Here is a 27530-nt window from a genome sequence, read left to right as displayed (position 1 = left end):
AAATTTTTTTCTGAACTTTTGTTTTTTTCCAGACATGGAATTCTGTGAGACTCCTCATATTCTGTGCTCTGGCTATCAAACAGATATACACGGTGTAGCTGAGCACAGTTACCCACTAGAGGTGGGCTCAGATGTGGATACTGAAACAGAAGGTGGTGCGTCCCCGGATCATGCCCTGAGGATGTGGATGAGGGGGATGAAATCGGAACACAGCTCCTGTTTGTCAAGCCGGGCAAACTCAGCATTGTCCCTCACTGACACTGACCATGAAAGGAAGTCTGATGGGGAGAATGGTAATAAAGAAATGCATATAATGTACTGAATAGAAGTAACAATTTATGTGAAACTTCATTCTTCTCTTTTTTTTTTTTTCTTTTTTTTTTTTTCTATTTTCTTTCTTTTCTCCCCTTCCTTCTTAGGTCTCTATATTACATTGAAAATGAAAGGGTTGTTTGGTATGTGTATTGTATTCGTAGTATAGATGGAAAATAAGAATTGAAACTGGTTTTGTTAAAATGTCATTCTTGTAGAGACCAATTACTTTCCTACATTCTCCATTTTTATGGTATAGGACATTTACCATTTCAGTTTAGTGGCCTATGAATTAGATCCTAAAATAAATCTACATATGCACATTTATATCACATTTTGTGTAGAATTAATCCTGCACATGCTGGCCTCTGTGTATAGCTTTAGGACTCAACAGCCAGGTGACTTCAGAAAGACAACCTGGAATCCTAAATGCTCTATTTACATGTAATTTCAGGCTACACCTTAAGGACATGCCTTACCAGTAGGACAGTTTGAACAGGTCTTGCTCATATCTCAATTCTGTATTTCTCTGCATATGGAGAGCAGGTTTCTGGGTTAGGTTCGGGGGGGGGGTGGGGTGGTGGTGGTGGTGGTGGTGGGTTGGTTGGGTTGGGTTTTTTTAAGTATTTGTTGTATTTCAGTATCTTTTTACTTATTTGTTTTTCTTACGGTTTAATGTATCACAGAAGGGAAGATGTCTGTTTAACACGGGGGGAATTAATAATTTTTTATCTCTGCATCAAAATTGATGAAAATCTGCTCTAAATGTTTCCTTAAAGAGTATAGTAAGTAAACAAATTTATCATGCTTAAGATCAGCAAGCTTGCCTCATATTTTAATTTCTTTGTTTAATAGCTACCTGTTATGACAGGTCTGAATGTAGTTAAATATGTATGTTTAACTGGGTAAGAGATAGGGGAACCAGTGAAAGTGGCAGATTGACACTTTAGTGTTGACAGTGATACATTTTAGTAGATCTCTAGTCATAAGATGAAAGAGTTCAGTCATGAATGTCATTTCTGTAGTTATGTGTTTTGAATTTGTCAAATATTAAGCTGGTAATTTAATTATAATTTCATCTGCATGTTTGTCAGTACCAATAATAACGGCCAATATAGGTTCAAAGACATGAGATTATCTGCATGAGTTGGTTTTTTTTTTTAAAAAAAAAAAAAAAAGGTTTTAGTGCACAGCTCATTTTTAATTAAATACTCCTTTGAGGATTAAGCGTTCTGCACTATCACATTGTATCGTGTTGCTAGAATCAGTGAATTTTCAGATGTCACTCCATTTGTACAATGATCAGTGGATACCTGCCTTCTAGCTTTCTGCTTCTGCCACCTTCTGTGTGGGATCCAGCCTCTGTAGATGTTGTTGCAGAGGGGTTTTTTGTTTGGGTGGTTGGTGGTTTTTGCGTGTTTTCCTAAGACACTTTGTTCTAGATGGTGGCTGAAGGAATTGAATTGGTCTGCCTGGAAATGGTTGGCACTTAACTATGAAATGGTTTAAAGGGCATGCTACCTGAGAAATGCATGTGCATACTTGTACCATTCAGACTAAGAAAAACACGTGGTCATTTATGTTTTAAGGTGCTGGGAAGCCAATGTTTTAAAAGCAGATAAATCGTATAACTAAGTTACGTTTTTCAGTCTGGAGTGCATGGTGCAGCTGGGTATTCATGGTCTTTTGCTAGCCATACAAGTTGCACTAAATAAGTAATCTTGGTACAGATACAAATTATTGTAGGTAGTAAAGGAAATGCTTTTGTTATTTTCATTGTCCAACATTGTGAAAACTATGGGTTAAGTGTCGTCAGGATAGGAACACATAATCATTCTGTTTCACCAACAAAGAATAGAGTGGTTTCTTCTAAATGTTTGTCTCAGAGAATGATTTTAGTCAATTTAAACTCATTTTCTACATGGACTAGAATAGAACAGGGCAGTCCTTTAGCATGTGGCTTTACTATGTGGTTCTTTTTAAACTTGGTAACAAATTGTTAATCAGGGATTTGTGTTTTAGGTACTTGAATTCAAATTTTGAGTAAGTAGTTGGGAGAGGAAAGTGAGGGCAAGAGTAAATTGGAAGAGAGAGAAACTGAGAGCACAAGCTCATTTGAACTCTTTAGTTGTCTCCAGGCAGGGTCAACAGAGCAGATATCAGTTCTTCCTGTGGCATTGAATCATTATAATAACTACAGTCTTGAAAGTTAATGTGGATAAATTTGAAGACAATGATGTTCAAGCTATATTCATTTATATTATCTAGTACTTCCTAGGTACGTTCACAATCAAGATTTCTGATCCAGAGAGCAGCCTGTTTTCCATCTGGGTTGGCATTCTGTAACAAAGCACTCTTTGAAAACAGAAGTTCATAAATCTCTACTTAAATGAAGTAATAGATGGCAAATCTTTCTGTTTCTGTGCAGTCATTTGTGCCAAGGGCTTTATTGGATAGCCACAAGTGTTGCACTGATCCATGTCAGTTCCTGCCATAGAAGTCAACTTTCTTTGTGCCAACCAGTAACTTCTGTGGTGTGAAAATGGGTGAGCGCATAAGATCAGTTGCTGCAAGTTCATGAAATTCTAGTTTCCATGATACTGTCTAATTGCTGTATAAATAGACATTTAGAAATTCTGGCTTTCCAAGGACTGACCACATGGCATGTGAACACAGCTATTTGTAACTGGAGTAAAATTAATGAGGAAGATACAGTTGTTGCATTGTTTAAGAAAACTAATGGTTGTTATTGTCTGTCTTTTGAAAAGGTCAGTTCGTTTTTGTTGTTGGGTTTATCTTCTTTTCTTTATGAGCACAATTCTGCTCCAAATGCAGAATAGCTTTTTTGTGGTAACATTGGGACAACTACGTGTGTGGACTCTGGTAGACCTGCTTTTAGGACTTTTTTGCTTTACGCTGATCTGAAGGAAATATACTTTGGCAAATTTTATTCTGTTCAGATATTCCTTGAATTTTTCATAGTCATCGAAGGCTCTAGCAGGAGGTTCCCTGACACAGGATATATACTTCATTACGTATTCCGAGTAGCCCAGTTTGAGAATTTATTTGAGGATTATTTTCCTTCATAGATGCACCAACTCTGTCATAATCACCGCTTAAACATACTCCGGTTGTTTTGGCAGCACTGAACAGATTGTATGAAACACCAACATTCCCCTTTAAATTAGCGTTGTCAATGTTAATGGCAGCTAATAATAGCTTATTAGTGCACAAACTGCCTTCGGCTTTGCCTGAGGCTAAACAAAATACATATTAACTGCAAGTAATGAATGACCAATTTCTTGGGGATCATTGCTTATCGCTGGTATAGTATAAATAGCTCTATTTAAACATGAACAGTGTTACTCTACACTATGTGAATGTAAATTTCAGACAAAAATGCTACAAAATAACAGTATCTAGTTACTTTATTCCATTGAAGAAGACTGAATTTACCCTCAACTTACTGAAACAATGGTATCTGTCATTGCACCACATCAGAGTACTGAGTTCAGTGGTTTGGTCTACGAGATTACTGAGCTGGCAAATTTATTTATTTCTTTATTTTTCTGGAGTAAAGTCCAGGAGACAATACAACCCTGCTCTACAGAAAGGGCAGTCTTCAGATCTATATCTAAAACTACACAATGTGACATGGATCTGCATCCCGCACTAGCTAGTGTACTATAAAAGGAGACTACAAGGCATTTTATATCCATATACTCTTCCCCATTAAACTGCTCATGGAGTTCTTAAGTTTTGCTTTGCAGGATGTCTATGCAGCTATGATGAGTTTTACCTCCAGTGCATTCATGCCGTGCTGTAAGCCATTTTTGAGCCACATTTGACTTGTTTGCACAACCATCAACTCTTACTTTTATGTGTTACATCTCAGCTGAGAGCTAGTACGAAACTAGAGTCATTCCTACAGTAACACAATTTTTAACCTGTTTAAGGTTGTCAGCTTGTTTTAAAGTACTTTAAAGGCTGACTTGTTTGGCTTACTCCTGTCATGTACTTAGATGTTTTTATGCAATTAGTCACTCTTGCTCTACTAAGTAGTGAGAACCAATAGCAGAGTACAGGATACCCAGTACTGGATGAGTGCACTGTGAAATGCACACTCAGTCTTGGAGCCGGATTCATGATCCGTTCCTTTGGCTGCATTATTTTATGACAACTAGGCATTGGCTATAGTTCACAACGGTTTCTTTGGGATTTGTAGACGAGAAATTAGGGTGTTAGTACAGGCTGAAATACCACTAGACTGGTCATAGGATATAGTTTTAGAGTGCTTGTGATCTGGCCAAGGGAGTTTTTCTAATAACATATTTGTCTTTTTAAAAACAAGGCAAGAGGGAAAAGAAAAAAACAGCTATGAAAAAATGTAGTTGTTTACTTTTTCCCACAGAAATTGTTGGGAAACTTCTTTTTTAACATCAGTATATAGGATCAGATTCTATTTGGAACAATAATTTAAATAATATCAATAATTTTAAATGGCAGACTGCAAATTAGAGTAATATTAGCCATATATTAATAAGTAAATGTAGTAGATAAATTAGTAGGTTACAGATCAAAGATGAATTTAATGACATAGAAACATGTAAGATTAATCTTGTGTAGTTCACCCAAGTATTGGTTTTATACCCTGGGAGCAGTGGTCCATTTAACAGAGCTTTTGACTTTCCCTAAATCTCGCGGGTTTTTTCACTTCGATGTCTGGGCCGATGGGTATTTTTCGGGCAAGTCACCTCAGCTCTTTGCACTTCAGATTCAGTACTTTAACAGTATCTGTTAAAGGGATAAAGATGCGTAACTGGTAAAAGAAATACTGGAATTGTTGATGCTGTATGAGAAACACAGCTCTGTGAATACAGTAGTTACTCAAACATGGGGAGGATTTAGTTAAGGATAAGGTTCTGATTTAATTTATGTTGTGTGTCAGTGGACCTACTGTGAATTTACACCTGTTTAAATTAGACTTGAATTTGACTCTTCATAAAAGTCTTGTATTTAATGCAAGAAAGTGAGAGCACTGGGATTAATGTTGCTGTTATTTACTGTTATTTTGTAAACAAGCGAGGCATTAAGCTGATCTCTGGCTTTCTCATTTCTCCAGGAAATTACAGCTACATTATAATAAGGATACATGCTTTGAGAAGAAGTATGCATGTGACTGACTCTCTGTGCAGGATTGTGTTTGTAATAATGGTGGCTATATCTGAAGTATTTCCATTAGCTACTGTTCTGTCACTCTTTATTTACAGTGGTGCAGTTAAAAAATTGAGTTACTAATTTGCAGGTAGAGCAGTTAGTTCAAATATGTGTAAGTAGCCTTGAAAATGTAAAGGTAAACATTAGTCTAAATCCCATTCCATCTGTTCCATTTAATACTTTTCATTCCTAGTGTGCCTTACTTTTGACTTTTTATTGTGGCATGGATTATATTCATGTTTGTACACTCCTGTCTGCTGGATGGTTTTAGTCACCTAATAGATGAAGGCAACTTCATCACTTAAACAAAATGCAAAGCCCACATGGTGAAATTCCTTCAACTTCTTTACTATAGCTTGTCTGATATTTGATATATACTCTCAGATATTTGACAGAAAAGGCCGCTAATCTTCACTTAATAAAAGAGTTCTTTTGCTTCTGTTGTGGTTTTTTTTTTTTCTCTTTCAGTGTTTATATGGTATTTATGTTGGTTGCTTCTGCTGTTGTTTCAAAGAAGCCTCCTCAGTGTCAGACGGAGCGCATGGATCTGCAGCATCGTAGCAGTGCCTTTTGGGGAGCACTGGTATATATTGACATTGTAACTGCTCTGCCGGACTTGTTAACAGTGTAACATGCTTTTGTTGACCTCAGAGTGGTTCCTTTGCAAATGTTACTGTCTCGAAGCATTGTAAGTAATCTGAATTGCTTTGGTTAAGTGTGAGATGCTTCTGTAAGCACTGTAACATCACCTCAGTTGTGATATGATTGAAGTCTTGCATTTGTGCCCCTAGTATTTATGCAGTTTATGAAATGGCTCAGATATGGAAATTCAGCTAATGAAGAGTTGTTTGTCGGTATTGTGGGGAAGGTGCTGCCTTTTAAAATTACTGTCTTCATTACTTTTTCTGACTGACAGGGTCATTGCATCTGCATATCTGCTATTTTCATCTTTACAGTTTTCATATGGTATATTACATAATGTTAACAAAGTCCTTTTCTCTTTTAAGCACAGTGAACACTAATTTAAAGACAAATATCAAACAGTATTTAATATGATACATTAAAGATAATGAAACATTACTTAGAACATAGCAGAAATATTTTTTTTTATTCCGTAATCTAAATGATCTTTGCCTACAGCATAGAAAAAAGTATCTGTGTATTTGCACAAGGTTGTATAATATTTTTAGCCCTGCAATTTTGTTTTCTTTCATGGGTAGCTAAAGGAGGGAAGGGAGGGAAGCTTAAGGAGAACAGTCAGGTCTAATTTTTATCCCAGAAATGAGTAACTTGGCATTAGAGCTCAAAAATATCACTTGGCTTTCCTCCCCTGTGTTATGCAGAAACGATGGTGGATGGGGCTTAAGGAGCCTGTACTAATATAAATTATTGCTCCTTCTTTCTTTTAAATCCTTTTGACTTTCTCAGGTGGAAATGAGCATGCAGGAAAAGTATTTCCACAAATATTTTACAGTGCAAAAGGATGTTGCAGTGCTGCTGCAATTCTTGGGAAGTGAGTTTATCTAGGCTGCCACAGGGGGGAAAGATGAGATGGGATAGGCAGTAAAGCACCTGCCTTCCATCACAGTGCTGCAGTGTAAAAGCATGAGGATTATCTCACTCTTCATTTCAGCAATTGTTGTGAGACTAGGGGGACGCTGAACAAAATACTTTTTCTGTTGTTTAACATTTATCATGAATTCTGCATGAGAGCATCTCTAGACTTGTGTATTGCTGGAAACAGTTCCATTCTAAACAATCAACGTGTCTACCCTGATGTTTTATTTATATTGTTTTATTATTAAGTTTATAATATGTTTTATTTCTCATCTTTTTTGGTTAAAATTTAAAATTTATTAGAAGATCAGAAATCTATTTTACAGAAACAACCTACAGACATATTTTATATGTATATCCTTTGGCATAAATTATTTATTTTAGTTTAATGCTGCTTTAGTTTAATACTTATTTTGAAAAATAAGCAATTCTCACTGATATACCTTAAAATGTAAGTGTTCCTCATAGTTGGAAACTGTTTTTCATCGAAGTTTGGTATCTTCTGCTGAAAGCTGCTTGTGGAACATCATTAGTGCAAATAAGGATAATATTATTTGTGAAAACTTGTGAACTCTGGTCATAGAAGATTATCGTTAAGCCTACTGGATAACTAAGTTCAAATTACTCTTCTTTGGTTCCTTATACCCTCAGCCATTATGGTTTTAAATACAAAGATATCTAAGAGCTTTTTCCTTCCCCCTAGCAAAGTGCTTGTCAGCTATTCCAAACTGTAATACTGTAAGTGAGATAAAAAGAAGGGATCTAGCAAATGAGTACAGGATTGGTAGAAAAGTGGAAAATACTGACAAATTATCCTTTTAGGGTCTAGCAAGGTTTAATCTAAATATCATTTCTTCTTGACAGTATCAGATCTTCTAAGAATTTATTGTCGTCCTACCATGGATGACAAAAGATTGCTCATTCTTCCTCTTCAGCCTTTTTTCTTTCTTTTTTTTTCAATTTTTACCCATTTAATTCATTGTGTATTAAATTACATGGGAGAGTCTTATCTTCCACTTTCAAATTTGTTAGTATTTCATTTCCTCTTGGGCTTATGAGTAAGATGAAGATCAGCAAAAATCTGTATTATTCGGAGTTACAAATTGATGTGGTTATAATATTAGCATATCCTCATCGTACAAATGGGAGGTGTTGATAGTAGCAAATAGCTTTGGTCAGATCATCTAGAAGAAACAGAAAATGGAGAAAGTTGCCGCTTCCCATGGCTGCAGCCTTCATAGTCTTCTAAAAGTGAAACTTAAACCAATCATATTAGACTGTTTCTTATTTCTGCAATAGAAAATAAGATAAGAATGGAAGGTTGTATATAGAATTACAGGTAATTTGTACAGAATAATACAGATTTGAATACTTCTTGTTTCAACTTGCTTTCACATACAGGTCTTATGAAGCGAAATTCAGTCTTTTAGTTAGTAATTTTGTTTTCTTTAATCATACCTAGCTCTACACTCTGACTTTATATTTTGTAACATGAACATAAGAGGAATTGTGTATAATTAGCTCTTCTAAAATATGGGTCTAGGAGCACTGAATAATTCCTACAGGCTGCTTCCTCTCCCTAGCAGATGTTTTTGAGTAATATTTTAATTAGATTCACATATTCTGATGACTAATTATATTGCCAGTGTTGTTTCTTTATCTTAAGTTTCTACTCTAGATGATTTGCAATGTAGATTTTATACAGTGCTTCACAACACTGACTTTCAATTGAGCAGCACGTGTCAGCATCTGATCATACGTTGCTTGCCATGAGTTGTATTGGTGGTACAGAGCAGCCCTTCGGGCAACAGAAACCAAATGTTGTAAACTAACTATGTGCCTTTGCTTTGGGTGTTATCCAGAAAAGGAGCTGGGCAAGTCAGCGATCTGGAGGTTCTTTTATTCCGTGAAAAAACACTTCCTAGAAGATTTTTATGTGGGAGGAAATGCTTGGAAGTGAGGATGGCTTAGGACATCAGGTCAGGATTGTTCAGCTCTGTTGCTAGCAATGTTGATAAAAGCTACCAAGAGCATTTAAGAAACCCAAGGGACAAATGTTAACAGTACTTATAAACTGTATATAGTATTTGTTATGGTTCATAGCTCTCCTCCCTCCCCACCTCATCAGATTTGTACATTAGAGGGATTTTATATCTTCTCTGACATCGTTAGAAATGTAATCAAGACAGAATGGCGCACTGGAACTGAAAGAGGAAAAAGCATCAGTATTTTAACTACAGGCAAGTCAAGAGAAATGTTTGCATCTATTATATGTCCTCCTATCCCCAAATGATATGCATGTTAAACAAGTGTGAACACATGAATATCAATGATTTTGAATTTCTGTGACTCCAGCTAGCAAACTCTCTCCCTGTTTTTCTTCCTCTGAAGATCCCATATAGTTTTAGCATTGGTTATGCTAACAAATACTGCAGGGTATGACACCAGTTTGATGCAGTCAATGTTGTGTTATCTTAGGGGTATATTTGTGGAACAGTTGAATGTTATTGATGAACTGTTAATTTTCTTTTGGCTTCTGAATCTAGTCATTGTAATGAGCATTACCAAATGTTGCTTTGGGCTTGTTTACATCAATGTAGTAAGCATGTCACTTGCTTTGAAGCTGAAATGAATTCACATTTGTAAATGAGATTTAAATATTTCACGGTGATTTATTCTTGTCTTTTCCAAAATATTGTTACATTTTCTATCAGTCAAGTACCATGGCCAAGGAAGAGTAGAAAGTATATTTCCTGTAGGAACGGTTGAAGCCATTTCTTAAACGAACCTGATGTTAGAGAGTTTCCGTGTGGTGTGGTGTGTTTTCCTGTAGGATCTTTACCATGTTGTCACCTCACTTGGCTATAAATCACTGGTGGATTCTTCAGCTTTTATAACAGTATTAAGTGACTCTCTCCTACACTCTCAGGAAACACCTTCATCTTACGGAAGGACAGCAAGCAAAAGGAGTCTTTGTGCCATAAACACACCTCAGATTTTCAATAGTTAGTCAGTGGACTAAAGCACATTTAATCAAAAGGGTATTACATCTCTCAACGTAGCTTTTAAACTGTACATGCAGTATGATTTTCCCTCTCTGTCTACAATTATTTTTGAGTAGATGTAAAATATAAATGAATGCATGCACTTTATGTGTACCAAAGCCATGGTAAGGTTTGTTTAGGCTTAAGGGCTCTTCTCATTGCTTTGTCCAGAGACAATTTCAAGTGGCACTTTTGGTTTGAGAACATCATATTTGATTAACGTTTCCTCAAACAGTGCTTTTGAGACAGCAGTATTTGTTACTGTCTAGTCATGCAAAGCTATTTTAGAGCAAGTATTTTAGTGTTTGTTGAAGTGACAAAATCATAATGCATGCTTTGAATTTATGTTTTTCTGCATAATTTGATATAAACATACCTCCAGTTACACAATTGAAAAGTATCTGATGTTTTTTACTTGAATTGAGTCTTATTTGATTGGAATCTGCTTGGAACTGTTGACGTTTGGATCACATAATAGAGCTGCTTGCTAGTCATGCATTGTCAATGGGATCTGATGAGTGGTGCAGCTCAGCAATAGAGACTTCTGTTTTCTTTATGACAAAACAGTTTATGGATGCTTGCACCTTTTGATTACGACAAAAATCTTAGAAGCAGAACGTACCTGAATAATAGGTACTCTTGCAGGTTCTCAAACTCCTTTCATAAGATAGTGGTGTATTTTGTGATTTCTTCTAGCTGGTGGTCTGCCTGAGGCAGATTTCACTGATTGCAATACGGCTGCATTTTGAGGTTGGCAATGGATTCTTTCATCCATTGTCAGAGAGGGATGCTGCTTTAGGTTAAGCTGCTGATCACATGTAGGGGTGGAACTCTTGCTGTAAAGAGAAAGCTCCTGGTGAAGAGAAAATGACCAGATTTATTTTTATGTATTTGAGTTCTCAAGAGACTAAAAATTTCCAATAATATTACATAATTTCCTTTTATAAGAAAGGTGATAGTGAGGAAGTCTAATTTCTAGTCACAGAAACTGCTTCTGAAAGGTCGAGATAGAGGTAGTGAGTATGCACCTAGCTTATGACAGCGGTTCCTGGTATAATTATAAAAGGCTTGACTTAGGCCTGGCTGGAGGTCTTAATGCATAAGGTGATGTACATTTTCTTTGTAGTAGCTTATTCAAATTAGTTCAGCATAAATGAAAAGCCATGTTTATGCATACCTTTGCAACCTAGATTTCCCTTTAGGGGAATGGTGCAACAATATAGTCAACTTATTCGGATCTTAATGGGCTATCTTGACTCTCAAGATACATTTTTTTTATCTCAGCCTGAACGTGACAGAAAGAGACATAGTTTTGTGGCATAGTGAGAGAAGAGCTAGAAGCTGCTGTTGTGATGACACCCTCAGTTGTTAGTGGTTTATGTTTGCTCCTACATAGTCTGTGCATTTGGGGTTATCTGTTGGTGTCCTGCCAAGTTCCTGCTGGTTTTTGGTGTCTCCTCAGTGCCAGTGACATAAGGGACGCTGCAGTCCTGAGAAATCTGCCTGCTTTGATAGGAAGAGTGTATGAGACGATCTGTGGTGCACGTGCACGAGGAAGCCTTTGCATCCCACCTCTCCTTTGCCCCAGTTTAGCGTCAAAGTACTTAAGGGTTTTGTGCCTTTTTCAAGAATCCTCAGATTTCAAGAATCCTTCCCTCTCCCAGCTCTGAAGTTGGTAAGAACATGGCTGTTCCAGTGCTTCTCCATTGCTTCACTAAAGGAGGTCCTTCCCTCCCGCTCCCTCTGAGGCTGTGGGCTAGCAAGTGCTGGTGAGCATTAGTGAAGCACGGTGGCCGCAGTCTGCCGGGGCTTCGCTGCTCAAGGCAATAGAGCCTGAATGTTTTTCTTTCAGAGCATCTGTAATTACTCACTGTTTAGAATTGCAGTTCTTCCTTTCTAACAAGGGGTGCTGCCCAAATGCTTTGTTGTGATGTGCTCAATGTGTCTACAACTATCTTTTATGTCTTTGCCCATGGGGAAAAATATAATTGAGTCATTCTTCCTCAAGCCTGCGTGGCTGTGTGTTCAGTCAGTACAACGTTCATCTTGACACTCCTATTGATGGTTGCATTGATTATTTTTATTCTAGCCTGTGATTCTGTCTCCATTCTAGCTTTTTAATTTTTATAGTTCACTTCCTTTTGAACAGCAAATTCAGCTGTGTTTGGTTATGTGCATATTTTGTTAGAAATATAATCGCCTGAATACAGATTTCTCCATACTAGCTAATAACCTACAGTACTTGAAAGCTCCTTTTTCTTTTTATAACCTATCTTTTTTCCAATACATTTTCTGATTACTGCATTACGGTTCGATTTTTATTGGATCATTTTAGAGCATAATAATTCATTTCTGATCCCTAGTACCTCTCGTCCATGTCTGAAGTGGTCCACATTATTTCAGACACTCTTTTTTGTTTACATCTTCTCTCTGAAGATAGTCTTCTGCATTTTGTCTCAAAATATCTTTCTGCCTGGCATCACCATTTTAGTCTTGTGATATCCAATTTCCTTTTAATACAAAACCAAATAGAAAGTAATTTCTGTACTCTACTAACCAACTATAGAAGAATTTTTTGAGCTTTCTTGTAGGTATCTTATAAATTGGTTGGTGACTAATGGCAAAAAGCCTAAATCATAAATATTTGGAAAATAAAAGGAACAAAAAATAAGAAATACTGTTTTAAACTGAATGCATTTTAAACAATACTATAGCTGTATATACAATAAAATAAACATGTTTATATGCAATTACTTTAGAATTTAAACAGTGCTTATTAATGTTAAATAAAGAGCCGTAGTAAGTAAATAGTCTAAATCAATTGAGTTTTTGCTTAAATCTTTGTAGAACTATTCATTCATTGTTTCTATAATAGATTAGAAAAACTATTATCTGCCTTCTGCTTGGGAAGAAGGAAAAAAGGGAAAAAAAACCACATATCCCTTCATGTTGCAGAAAGCTATGTCAAAGCCTGCAGTTTCAGTTAGGTTTCTCTCTTAGTCACAGTAAGAACATTTAAGGTGCCATTTGGTCAAATTCATGGCAAGAAGCCTATGCTAAAAGGCAGTGAGTTGCCATTTTCAAATGTTTTCAGATTGTTTTCTTCCAAAGCTTTACGCTTGTGCTTGTCGTGAAATAAAATGTAATTCCTAGCCGTAAACTCATGTAAATTGATCTGGGCTCTAGACAGCAGAAACAGAAATAACCTGCAGCCAGCGTGGAAGCAGCAAGGATAGTCCACAAAGTGGAGATGTTTGGTTGTTAGCTTTGCCAGCTCAGATCATGTTTTGATGATAATCTTGGACAGTAGTTTCCTGTATCACCAAAAAACCCAGTCTCCTTCACTGTTCTCCCTGTCATTGCTGCCATTTCAGTTTATAATGATGTAATTTGCAGTTTTGTATGCCCATGGAAAAAAAACAGTGGTTGAATACTCTTTGAAGTTCAGTTGTCTGGTTCAGGTGTACAATATAAACTGCCAAAAATATGCGGCAAGAGCTTCCTATCCTGCTGCTTTCCCTCCTTCCTGCCATAATGTTCTCTGGTTGTTTGCCTCTCTTAAAGTCTCCTTATGTCCTCTGAGGACATCAACACATTCCCATGATGATGTTGATAAAGTCTTTGACTGATAATATTCTGAAGCTTGAATCCTAAATAAGTATCAGTGTGCTGATAAAGCTGAAAATCCAAGTCAAGACACGGAAACATGAGGTGTTAAATTACTTTTAAAACATCTGTATAATTTTTTTTATGCAATCATTCCTGGAGAACTAGAGGACCTGCTAATACTCCTGTGATGCAGAGAGAGATCTTTTGACATGTATGTCAACCTCTTTGTGTATTGCCTTCTAGGATGCAAGTTTGGGTTTGGCTGCATTGCTTATTCTGGTAGGGGCAAATACATGCCTGCTCTATCTCAATACAGCCGATACTTGTAGCATCTTAAATGGTTTGGGTCCTGGCAGCATTTATACACCTCATAAATGTGAGCGGTTGCACTGAAATCAATCGCAACTCAAATTAAAAAGGTAAGAAGGTGAAAAGTATGGAATTTGTTTATCATATTTGACAAATTTGCTGTTGGTTTTTAGCTGGACTTGCAAAACTGACATAAAAATTTCAATTAATTTGAGAAGTTTTTCAATATTCCTCAGGTTAGAGAGTTCCTCCTCTTATATATTGATCCATGTGCAAATACAAGAAAAGCAAACTTCCCAAAAAGCAGCTGACCAGGCAGTCAAGCATTTGCGCCAGTTCATATGAATAATAATTGTATTTGGAAGAGTTCCTCAACTGGCTTATATCAAGCAGTTTGTGTTGGTAATTTTAGATTTGGACCCTTCTTTGGATGGTTCCAATGAGCCACCAGAAGAGGAAGTAGACATGTAGGGACAGTTGCCTAGAAATTCTCCACTACGAGTGGATGTCTTACAGGCTCACTGTGTTTGACTGATGTAATTACATCTAAAAAAATTTTCCCCATGTTTGTTTTAGAGATAGTGATCTGAAAACATGACAAATACCTTAATGTAATTTAATGTATTTGTTTTTCTTATTGGTAGTTTTATTTCCTTAAGAACACCAGAACAAGGAACAACCTTCTATTAATCTAACCTGATTGATTTTAAATGCCTGGCAAATTCAGTGGTATTTCATAACTCCACATCTTTGAATTAATTTCTTGACTCTTCTCTTGAATGTGGCTTGTTTCTACTAAGGTGAGGGCACCCAGGGAATTAGTTAGAACATACTTCTGGCCTGCTTCTGGGTCACCTCAGTTGTGTGAGAAGCTGATAGCTGTAACTGAAATTTATAGTCATCCTAGAAGAAAATAAAGAAGAAGTAGAAAGCCCACTTTCTTTGAGCAGTTGTTTCAGAGGCTGAAACATGACAAATTGTAGTGATGAGAATGTTGTAATTACTCCCGTTCTGCTGGGTGGAATTGAAAACATTTGTAAATGCTTTGGTTGTGCTCATAACACTGGATTGACTCTTCTTTGTGGGTTGTATAGTGTTACTTTGAAATGCTTACCTATGTTCAGTATACACAATGAAGTTTATCAGTTAATGGAATAGCCAGAGAAATGCAAAAAATAATCCTAATCAGAATAACGCTGTCATAGAGACAGGTCACAAGCGAAGATTTTAGTTAAGTGTTAACCTTATCATCTGGCAGTTTTCTGAACAGTGCATCCAGGCAGTAATTTTTATTGTTTGTATTACAAGAATGCTAATAGATTCTCATTAAAATCAAGGCTTATTTTATTTCACATTATACAGATACAGTTAAAAGATGAGCCAGTCCTCTGATGAGCCCCAATGATATACATATATTGATTATTTTATCTCTGTTATCTTTCACAGGTTCATTCTGAGCCTCATATAATATGCATAAAGCTCTTCAATACAGAATTTTGTTATTAACTGTGAAGAACTTCATTATTATCCTTACCTGCTATTAAGATGGTATCGGGTCAGAATTTGCACAAATGTTTAGTTTCTGCATAAGAAAGCTTTTATTATGTCAAGGATAATTAGGTTTTATATTTTTAATTTATTGAAACCTTTGTTTCCCTCATAGTATTTACTACCATAGAAGTTATAACAGTAGAAATACGAAATGGAGCAGACCATTAAAAGTGGTACTTGCTCCCTTTATTGCTGTTGTCAATGTTTAGAAATGTTATTTACAAAATGTAGTTAAATATAATATTTTTAGGTTTAAAATTATAGATGATATAGATAGTTATTATGTCCATATATTAATATTACAATATTAACATTTTATTACAATATTAAAATTTAGCTGGTTGCCTCTAATATCTAAAACGTGGCAGGTGTGGGGAGCGTAGCATGCCACAGAATCCGTGTTAGGGACATAAAAATCTTTATGAGAAATTGTAGTGAAAGATGTCAGAAATGTGCTTCCTACTTGATATTTAAGCTGCAGACATTAAAAACATCATTGCTGACACAGAAGTCGATACAGAACATTTCAAAGATCCACAAGGATACACAGGAAACCGAATGAGATTCAGTGCGGGGGATAGTAACCAAATATAACATATTTAATAGGAACTACTTTGGAAAGCAGTAATGCTGAAAGGGACCTTAAGGGCCAGTAAATGAGATAAATGGAGCCAACAAGTCAAATGCTACTTTGGGCTGCCTGTGTACATGCATCTTGTCAAGGGTCTATGAAATGTAGCAGATGTCACTAAGACTTCTCCGACGAGTCAGTTCTGGGCATTTCAACACCAGAGATGTATAAAATTGGAGACTCTGAGGAGTGCAAAATGCAATTATGTCTTTGGGACTTGTTATTCAGGGAACAATTTTTTTAAAAGGTCTGAAATCTGTAGAACATGTCTGAGTTGTCACTCAGATAACTCTGAAAAAGCATGTGGGACAGGGAGGAAAGAACTTTGAAGGTATATAGCATCACAGGTGTTTCACTAAGAATACAGTTCAGGATGTACAGCAGAATATATCTGCTAGCAGACATAGACCCAGCAATGCTGGTTCCCTAGCTGTAACTGGCAGTCTGAGAAATTTAAATCTGAAATCAAAGACAGTTTTAAAACAGTGTAATCATTCAACATGGGAATAATTTGCTGAGGGACAGCGAGTTCTTAGTACTTGGAGCCCTTTGGATCTGAATGTTTTTCAAAACACGCTTGAGCTGAGACACGTTATAAGGGTTAATGTCAAGGTCACTGGTTGAAACTGTAGTTCTGATTGTACAAGTGATCAGACTGGATGAGTGCAGTGGCTCTTTCTTTGCTTCATAATCTGTAAAGCTATTATGTTTTTACTGACTGCTAAATTTTTCAAACATGTCTGTTTTAGAGTAGTGTGAAGCAATAAATGAAGTTGGTAGAGGCTTTGTTGTTTAAAACCAGCCAACACAATTGAGTATGTACTATAGAGGACATGACAGGCATGTGATTCATTGATTGCAGTTCTTCATCAGTTTATAGTCAAAGGAAATAACCTAATAGATCTTTCCATCTCCGACTTGTGTGATATTGTCTATCATTCTAGCAGCCGCCCTAAACATTTGGCAACTGGCCCAAGCCCAAAAATTAACACTAAGAAATTAATTTTCTATAAGCTAATAAGGACAAAGGCCATCCAATCTGTTGTTTATACAGAAAGCTTATTGATTCTGAAGACTATACATCTGGGAATGAGATGGTAGGATCCATTTGTAAAATAATAATGCCAACACGTCAGAGAAGTGCTTGTGCAGTAATCAGTCATTAAGTAAAGGAGAGTTCAGGTAGAATGTGGGTTAAGATATTTATCTATGGTAATGCAAATAGACAAATCTTCAATAAAGGTTTAAGCAAAGAAAGTAAAGAAAAACAAATCTAATCAAACTGTACCAAGATTAAATCAGAGCCTTCCCTTCATTATCCTACACCTGACCAGGTGTTAATCACGACTTCCTTTTTTCCTTTATAGTTTGAGCTTCAGGTTCCAGGCATGGCAGGGTCTGTTCCTTATACAAGTTTTCTTCTATTCCAGCGCATTGGCTTTTCTGCTTCAGTTGGAGTGTGTAGTCTTCTGATGGGTCCAGGCAGGTTTCTTTTTTTGGTTCCCGGAACCCTTGATTAAGGATGGACACTGTTATTTAATCCGCTTTGCGTTTCGAGTGGCTGGCCCCAAAGTCTCTGTTAGTGTAGTGTGTCTCACCTGTGATTACTTCTCATCTGTCAGAAACAGGCTTTGCCAAACACTAGCTTTGGAAAACTTTGGATTGGGGATTTTGTAAATATCTTCAGCATGTCTGTATGTCTTGCCAAACACTTGATACATGTAATGAACATCTTCTGTTATCGTTTCGGTCTTTGCTTCAGAATTTTAGCATTGACCTCACATAAAGAAAAACATTAAATCCTTTCATATTTAAATTACCTAGTTTAAAGATAAAGTCCAAGTCATTTTTATTATAAATTGGGAACTTGTTGAATACTATTCTGTAATTTGACATACCGACTCAGAAATTTTGCAGTCTGCCATGCTTTCACTAGACTTTTATCTCAAGTTAGTTTCCTTAGAGCAAGAACACCTTTTTTTAACAAGGAAGACATAGTGGAAGTGGCTATGAATTAGTAGAGCTTGTTTTGCTTTTATGAATGTAATGATCTAAATACAGTCTGATTAATTCATCTGTGGTTCTCCCTACTGCTGAATACTTGCTGTGCATGAGATGAGTCCTCATCTGTCTTTATTTCATGTATATTGCAGGTGTGAAGCACATCATCTCGGCTGTTAGCTGCTTCTTAACATAACATTGGTATCACAGTAACTTCTTTCCCCTTTAAGTCATGTATCTCCAAAGACTGTCTATAGGATGTGTCTTTTAGTTACTGTACAGGACTGATGACTCTTTTAGGAGTCAATCCCTTGCTTATCCTTTACTTAAAATTAATGTAAAGAGATAGTTCTGCTTGTCTAAATCTTACAGACTACTCCGTCAGAAGAGAACTAACACATTTTTCTTATCCATGGACTGCTGTGTGACTAGTTTGATGCCAGTGGAAAAAATTAAATTGCCTTGAAACAAATGTTGTAAATCAGGTGCTGTCGTTGTTCATTGAGAGCCAGACAAGCTGGACTTAAATGTGAATATAAAACAGTATATTAAGTTTACTGCAGTAGATGAGTTTTTAAATAAGTTTACAGAAGCATTTGGAGTGCATGAGAGACTACCTTCTCTTTTATTATCTTGTGTCTTACTGTTCTTTTGTGACCGCTGCATCTAGCGAGGCAGAGGAATGTACTAAAGGCATTTTATTATCTCACAGTAGAGCATTACGCTTCAGGACTGCCCTATCAACACTAAGGCATATGAAACAATGACCCTTGGCCTAGAATTTTTTTTAACAAGGTCCAGAATTTAAGTTATATGTCAGTCTGGTTTTGTTTTAAAAGTGGAGTGAGGAAATGTGACTGCTCCGATCTCCAACTGGCCATGTCTTCTGTAAGTTGGTAAGCACAAGGCATCTGAGCAGCTCAGTCCAGCTCGGCACTGGTGGCAAAGCCCAGTCAAAATTTGTTTAGTTTATAAATGTAGCACTACCTTTATTTGGCTTCTGTTTCCTTGGGTGAAAATACTTGCTTGAACTGTTGTTTTTTTTTTTACCTGAAGAAGGACTGCATGATTTGACATACATTGAGCGAGTTGCCAAAATAGGAACAGACGTGATCTCATTCTCCTCTAGAAGGTATTTCTAAAATGCAAGCACTTTGCCAGCATCATCATGCTTTGTTCTGGTACCTCATTATCAATTAGTTTATAAATGCTAATTATAGATCATGGCGAAGGCACTGATTATATGTAAATAAATGTGACTAAATTAATTTAATTATTGCTATCACTTGCATGCTAACTAATCCATATATTTTCAGCCCTGCTGTATAATCACATTTATATGGGAGCAGAATTTGCTTCGTCATGTTGTTAAATGCTGAAATCTCTACCTTCATTCTTCATACAGGCAAAGATCACAGAGAAGTGGACAGGTGAATGAAGTAAAGTGTGTATGTGTGTGTGTTATTGTGTAAATTATTATACTATGAAACAAAATATGTCCCCAAAGAAGTTGGAATAATGGTCTTCTGTAATTGTATATAGATGTGTAAGGGGAAAAAGTTCTGGAACAGAGGAGACTCGTGTCCCTGTATTCATCAGTTATAAAAAATGTTTGCTGGTAAATTAAAAGCTTCAAGCAAAAAGAATTCTTCAGTGTGTTACCACCTTTGTTAAACTGGAATATTTATATCAGTACTGAATATTCCTGTCTGCCTACAGGTATATTTTCAGTGTTGTTTACTTTCTCATGTGAACAATGTTGCTTTTCTGTATTTATGCTCTTTCTCTTACAGTAATGATCATTATTCTAAGAATACCAAATCTAGCTGTCAAAAAATTTCTAGTGTTGGAATTTAAGTTGTGTATGCATATGCATTATGTTACAGCCACTACTTGCATTTTCTGCTGTGCCCTCTCCCTCAGGACCCCTCTCCTATTGAGTGTGCAGCATAGACTGTGCCCACATGATGACAAGCTATTTAATATTTTAGTTTATTTTAATTGTTCAATGTATAGCCTTAAGCCTTATTTATTATCTCTATTCAAAACTTGTTCTTACAGCAGTATTAATTTCCTGTTCTCAGTTCTGTGGTGCTCATCAGTACAGTTTTCAAATACTTCAGATACGCTAATGTATTTCTCTTTGCAATAACTGTAGGAAACGATGAGGGTATTACCTCCATTTTATGGATGGTGAATTCACATACATACAAATTAAGTTAAAAATACCTGCTAACTTGGGCTTCTAATTTGAACTGCTCAACACCTCATTTTTTTCAGAATTATTTCAAGCATTAGTGCAATATAATACTAAGAATAGCTCTCACTGACTTAAGTTACAGTTCTATAGGTTTATAAAAAGGCAAAATAAGTGAAATTATCATGTGGCATCCGTTGGTTTTGAGCAGTTTCTAACATCTAGGTTCAATATAAAGATTTAAACTACTTGAGCTGAAGAACTTTTGATAGCAGTAGCAAGCTATCAGCTTCTCTTTGAAACCAACACTGAAAGGAAAAGAAATCCATGTATTGCTGTTGGGTTTCACAAATGTTAACTGACAGCTTTTGAGTTTCGGTTGGTTTGGGTTTGTTTTGGGTTTTTTACCCCTCCCTTCCTTGAAGCTGACTTCTTTTCCTGGTCTGGTCCCAACTGCTTTCTTTCCAAGTCTGAGCAGTACCCCAGAGGTTTTCTCCTACTTAATTTATTTCTGCGCTTTCCATTCAAATTCTAGTCATCTTACCATAGCAGCCGTCAAGAGATCTGATCTCAGTGTTCCTGTTCAAATCATTCTTGTGTGCTCCTCACGTCTCTCTTTTTGTATTTTAGTCTGTTTTAATGATTCACCCTCGCTTCTTGTTTCTGTTTCCTTCATCTGGTTTCTGTCCAGCTGGTTTCATCTGATCCTCTCTCTTTTGTATTGGTCGAAATCAGCCATCTGCCTTCTCCATCATGCTTAAGTGCTACTAAGCCGAGGTCTTTAGGAGCATAGAAGGAGGAAACCTCTGTCTCAGACTCATTCTCTAGCATTGTCCTTGCTGGATTAGTACACGTAGCAGCGGGAGCAGAGACCTGACCACTGTAGCCCTGGGCTGAAGTCTTCTCAGCCTCTCTGTGATGTGGTGCCAGAACTTTCTGGTCACCCAGAGGCCTCTGAGGACTTGAGTGCATTCTGTTTGGATGCAAGACTGACATAAAGGCTAATGCTTTGACAATTTGCAAATCTCTTGTTCCAGCAACAGCTAGGGGCTGTGGAGCATTTTAGAGGAAAAATCTCCAGCAACATATTTAAAACGTGTTGTTCCTAACATCATCCTCAGAAATGTCTGGGTGAATCTGAATAACCCTCCCTGCTTCCCTGAACACCCTGAGGTAGAGACCTGGTATGGGAGGTTCATTTCAAATGATTAAAATTTCAGAAAAAACAATCAAATGTCATATTGCAGTAAGGAGTAGTTTAAGATGAATAGACAAATAGCCTAAGTGATATACCAGCTCCTTACAACTTTTCCCTGAAAATAATGCTGTCAAAAAAAAAATCCAGTATTTGAAGTTCTATAACATCAGATTTGTGATCTGCGCCCTACCCTTCTCCCCTGGTGTCTAATTTATTCTGCAACCCTTTTCCCAAATAATTTCTAGCATAATCCCTGGTATATGGACCTGACTGGAATGACATTGCTGATTTGATCAAAATAACGGATTCAAGTCCTGTAAGTTGTACACACCTGTATGTGTGCATACATATTTCAGTTTGTGAGTTTAGGCATATCTTGTCATGTAGTCAAAAGATCTCTACCTGATAACAGAGAATTGAGTTTTACAAAGCTTTTATAGTTTGCCTGCTAAAAACATTTTTTTCAACGACAGTCAGTTAATGTCCTAAATGAAAAGTGATGAAAGTTATGAAGGAAGACCCTGGAGTGTTTTTCATAAGTTTTTTTTTTTCTCTTGTAGAAAAGGATGGATATAAATCTTCAGTGTATGTCAAATTTAAAACTGTATGTTAACAGATGCAAACTTCATAAGTTTTTGAAAGGATATTAATTTGTATTTCAGTGTGTACTTAGAGTTGCCCATTGTAAAATTCAAACTTCTTTATGATCAGCTTCTTTTGTAAGATTTTTAAGCTTTCATCCTACATCACCATATGTATGTGATTACTGTACTACCTTGGCATTTCTCTGGAAAGCTAGCAAGCTTTGCTTTCTTTTCCCATTCTGCTTGCTTCAGCAAAGGAGCTATGACTGCTTGTGTGTTTACGGACCCCAGATGCTCAGCTCCGGGATGAGTGTCTCCAGGAGCAGCTGGACAGCTGTTGTCCTTCCTAGGATTTACAGATAGATTTTCCCTCTGGGAGCGGTACAAGTTTTGCTGGTTGGCATTTTGTCCTGCTTATGTGGTTTGGGTTTGAAGGGATATGTTTGCAGGGTGTGTTAATTCTAGAGGTTAAGTCCTTTATATAGCAGTTGGAGAGTACTGCATGCAGAGGCTGGTTTAGCCTTGCTTTGTAAATCCACACATTTGTTAATGTAATTTTGCATGCAGTACATAATAATTGATTGACAGTGTTAAAAATATATGTGTGCACACATATAGATCTTGACTCAGGAAAGGATGTGATGTGTAGCCTGAGGGGTTTTTAATTTGCAGGTAATGCGATAGTTGTTTCTGTATTCTCAGCTGTGTAGTGATTATCACGTGCTATAATTTCAATTTAAAAAAAATAGCTGCTGAACAGTTATATCACAAGGTATTACATTAGTGTCTGATACCTGCAACATTCCACTAGCCTAAACAAATTCACTGAACACTCACTTTGATAATTCACCTGCTCTGGTAGAGAGTTACAACTCCAGCCCCATATCTCCTTGTTTCTGAATCAGACATCATTCAAAGTTTACTGAAAAGTTCTATTTTATTAATAGGTGTGAGTGACACACATAATCTAACCAGGGCGTATGAATCATTCTTTTGGATTGCCCTCATTTGTTCTGATACATATTTAATGATATGAGAAATAGAGTGTTCTAAAGAACCTGTCTTAACAATTGGGGGGAAAAAAGGAAAATAATAAAGTCCATTCCTGGTAGAATCAACTTTATTTAGAAGCACTGACAAGAGTGATATCATATAAAAGAATACAACAGTCTGACTTTTAATTTCTATTGCTAAGACTTCTGGACTTACCTGTTGCAGCCTGTCTCACCCTGGTTCCATTCTGAAATTGTGATTCAGCTAACTACATTTTTCCATGCAGTGTCATACTTAAGTTGCAAGAAATTCACTAACCCATTTTTATCTACACTGATATCCTTGGAAAAGATCCATTTAATGAATATAAATATAATTATTCCCAAGAGTTACGAGTATTTTTTTATACTGCTGGCTGTGCTTCCTATATAAAGCACTATTTTTGCTAATAATTTATTTAAAGTTAATACTTCTCATTAGCTTTAATTATTTATGAAAATAAGCATGTACTACCATTTAGTGACCAGACAAATGGAGAAAACATCTTTGATCTTCAGTTTTATTGGTTGGGTTATGCTCTTAGAAAGTGAAAATCCCACATTCTCTGTGTTGTGTGGTTACTAAAAGCTATGAACAGATACTGTGATGAACAAATGATTTTGCTCCTGCAGATTTTAGCATACTTCTAAAAGGCCTAGCTGGGGTTCGCCTCAACTATTTCACAGTTACTTGGCACACAGCCATGGTCCCAGTGGGATTGTAAGAGATTCATCACCATATTTCCTCCTTTGAAAAGCAAGGCTGTGGAGGAATTTGTTCTCCTCCTTTTGTTTTTTCTCTCCATCTTTTTGGAGTGGAAGCAAGTAGCTCCTCTTTGTATTTCTGTCTTGGGCCTTCCACCAACCCTAAAGCTACTTCCTTCCTCTCCTGCAAAATTTGATTAAGATAAGAAAGGCTCTCCTATTTCACACCTGTGTTTAGTTTGTCTGTGTTTTTAAACTTCTTTTCCTGATACTTTTCCTCAAGAAAAATGTAATTCGTGAATATATACCAAAGTGGGCTCTAATGTCTTTGTGTTCTTGCAGAATATGGAACTCAAATATCAGCTTATATCAGCTGTAATGTTTTCCTTCCATCCAACCTGCTTCACAGCTTTCTGAGTAAGCAGCGTTGTGGCGGCCCTTAAGTCTTTTCAGTTTATACTATTTCTTCTGTTTTCCAGGCTGCTGAAATATTTTATAAAATGTACCATGCGAAGTATTCAATATATGGTTCTTATGGAACTTGGGGGTCTTCAGGTCATTTTAGATCTTCCTAGAGGTCACACATGATCTATTAATAATACTAGAGAAGGGAAGATGAGGCTACCAGCAAGCCCGTCTACAGCACCCTTATTAGTTTTAGGAGTTTGTAACAGTAAAACTAATGGGAAAAAATCCAATCCATAAATAGAAGCAAAATTTCTGCAGTCATCTTCTACCTGAGAATTTCTCCCATGCCATTTAAGGTACAACACAGTATTTCTAGTCCTGGCATAGAGGCAGCTTTGTAATCTGTTATGACCCACTGGAGCTAGAAATGCTTGCTTTTTTACAACCTGCAGGGGAAGATGATGACTGTTTGGCTTGGAGGGGCAGGCTGGCTTCCAGGTTAGTTAGGTGAGAAAATATTGGACTGGAGAAAGTCTAATGATCTTCACTAAGAGCCCTGCATTTGATTATAAACCAGATTAAAGTCTATTAAAGTAGTAAAAATTAATCATTGGAAAGCCTAATTTGTTAGAAGCAAAACTGTTTGACTCAGGTGTGTGAATGTCCATATATTGGCCTTGTGTTAATTAAGGAGTAGAAAATTCTTTTTTTCTTCACTTGGATACTAACTATACTAACTATAAATACTATTGTAAATAGGAAAAACATCTACCCTCATGGAGAAGCTGGATTTTGAAAATAAGATATTTTCTGTTACTAAATTGTCATTTCAACAATTGTTGTCATTGGATACACATAATTAATTGGTTTTACTTACAGCACTGTTTCTGTCATGAGTGAGTCCCATTTTGAAATGCAAGCCTGTATAGATAAAAGAAAGATAAACTGAATTCACATTTTATGAACAGCTTGGTCTTCCTACCTTCTCTATGCTCATCACACACAAGCTACTCTTTAGTTTACCTGTAGTTTGAATGCCTTTGTTATATAAAAGCCATTTTTAAAAAAATTGTTGTGGTACCTGGAATTCTGTTTTTGCAAAGGAGCTGAGCAATCATTGTGTTGTGTTACTGGAGTATGCTTTTGGATGTGTGTGAAATGGTAAATAGGTAGGAACTGACTCAGAGTATTAGTTCGTACTTGAAATTGCTCTAATAAATCTGTTTTCATTAATTTTTTGTTGACACTTCCTTATTTGGAGACTATGCATCTTCACTATTGTACTAACATTAAAATAAGAATTAAGGATAGTTGGTAGTAATTTTTGCAGTGTGCCACTGACATCTTTTAAATAATGCACAAATTGCTCTGTTTCTATATAATATGTCTTGAAACCATTGACACAGAAGTGCAAAACTGGCCTCCACTCAGCACTGGGTGGCTGTGGTTAACCCACGAGCAGCACAGCTGTGTGTGTGTGCCTGCGCTGGATCAGAAATACGCTTTTCACTGGTATAACGTTGTGGCCACATGCAGCCCAAAGGATTGCGGAGATGTGTTATGAGAGTGTGACAGATGAAACAGGGACAATGGCCGATAAAGTAGAGATGCACATTAAATGTGAGAGACAGAGAAAGATGGGGAGTACCCAGAAAGAGGGTACATGCAATCTCTATAATTGTAGAAAGAGGTTGCTGTGAGAAACTAGTGTGAAGAGCTTATGGAATCCAGCCTTAAGAAAGAATAATGATGATACTGAAAATACTGTAGGAAACAACATACACTCATACTCTGCACTTTGAATCCTTAAAGTGATCTGCTCTTTTTCCGTTGATGAAACATGTAGGAAATGTTTTTATTCCATCCAGCATTCATCAACTGGTAAATGCAGTCCTGCCAACTAACTTACTTAAGCAGTGGTTTCCCTGAGCTGACACCTGTCTGAATATTTCAAGTGTACTTAGAAATGTTGCCAAAAAGAGAGAAATATATGATTAACTTGGTTCTCACAGAACATCTATCCAAATGAATGAAAGGTCAGGACACGAGAGTCTTGCTGCATTAGAAAGTACATTGCCTCAGTTTTGCTGTTACGTAATTGTAAAGTGAAATGGTTAATAAGGGATCTTGGCATTTAAGTGCTCATAATTAGCCATCTGAGTTTTCTCTCAGAAAACCGCAGTTGGCACTAATGGGCACCCCAGTTGTCGGTGTCAGCCACAGAGCAGCCCTGAGCGGAGCGTGGGGAGCATTAACCGTGCAGGTGCCAAAGAGACGCTCGTGGAGACCTTCAGCCAGAGGCAGGGCTGAGGGCTGCCAGCCTGAGCCTTCCCTGAAGCACGGCAGACTCCTCAAAGAAGTCTACAAAACTGAAGTTTAGAAAGACAACATGTTAATGGGAGTGATGTCAGCAATGTTTATTCTTTCAGAGAAGAGTGGCTTAAGTGTTTTCACTACATGTGACAGAAAATACAGCCTATTTCAAACTAAAAATACAATTTATTGTTTTGTATTTGGGGAAGGTAGAAAAAATAGCTGAATCATAATATAACCAATTTCATGTGTTCTGTTGCTATTGCAGATTTTTTTCCACTTCCTGGCTGTTTGCCCAGAGTGACAAGAATGCATAGTGAGATGATTAAATAAAAGAAATCTTCTTGTTTTAAAATACTTTTTTATGAAACCATTTCTACACAAGGGTCCCTGTCTTACCGGCTCACACACAAAGCTGCTATTGACTTCAGTCAATCAACACTTCAGTGTTCTGCTGGCAGGAAACACTTACAGGATGGGGCCTCCTATTTCCTTATGTATTTGCATAGGGAATGGGAAAGCAGAGGAGTCAGGAGGAAAAGAAAATGAATGGATACAACTTCTCTTAGTAGTTCTTTATGGTTCCATTTCTGTCAAGCTTTTATTCTGCAGGCGGTCCATGGCTCAGTGAAATCGGGGTTTTTTCCGTTGGTAAACTCAACCAGAAATTGAAGAACTAAATACATAAGTATCTGCCAACAGACTTGTATGCTTTTTCTTCCGTTTTGTTTTTTAAATTCCTTTTTGAGTACTGTGGACAGGATTAGAAGTCAGTTTGTATGTGTTTGCAGGTATCTGACTGAAAGCACGGGGGGTAGGTTTGGGGTGGGAATGGTACTGTTCCTCATGTTACCCTGAAGCTG

General features: G+C 36.8%; 1 protein-coding gene across 4 annotated transcripts in view; it reads left to right on the top strand.

The window, feature by feature from the left end:
* Positions 1 to 27530, top strand: part of TENM1 (teneurin transmembrane protein 1) — a 346951-nt gene that overhangs the window by 123089 nt on the left and 196332 nt on the right. For 3 of the 4 annotated variants that reach the window (XM_074915501.1, XM_074915502.1, XM_074915500.1), the window contains exon 3: positions 33 to 293. The exons of the other annotated variant lie outside the window; for it this stretch is intronic. In XM_074915501.1, coding sequence (XP_074771602.1) covers positions 33 to 293 — 261 coding nt within the window. The remainder of the gene's footprint in view (positions 1 to 32; positions 294 to 27530) is intronic. 4 annotated transcript variants of the gene reach the window in all.

Source organism: Athene noctua, chromosome 11 (assembly GCF_965140245.1).
Source record: "Athene noctua chromosome 11, bAthNoc1.hap1.1, whole genome shotgun sequence".
In the NCBI taxonomy this organism is placed as follows: domain Eukaryota; kingdom Metazoa; phylum Chordata; class Aves; order Strigiformes; family Strigidae; genus Athene; species Athene noctua.
This window is presented reverse-complemented; position numbering and strand designations above follow the sequence as displayed.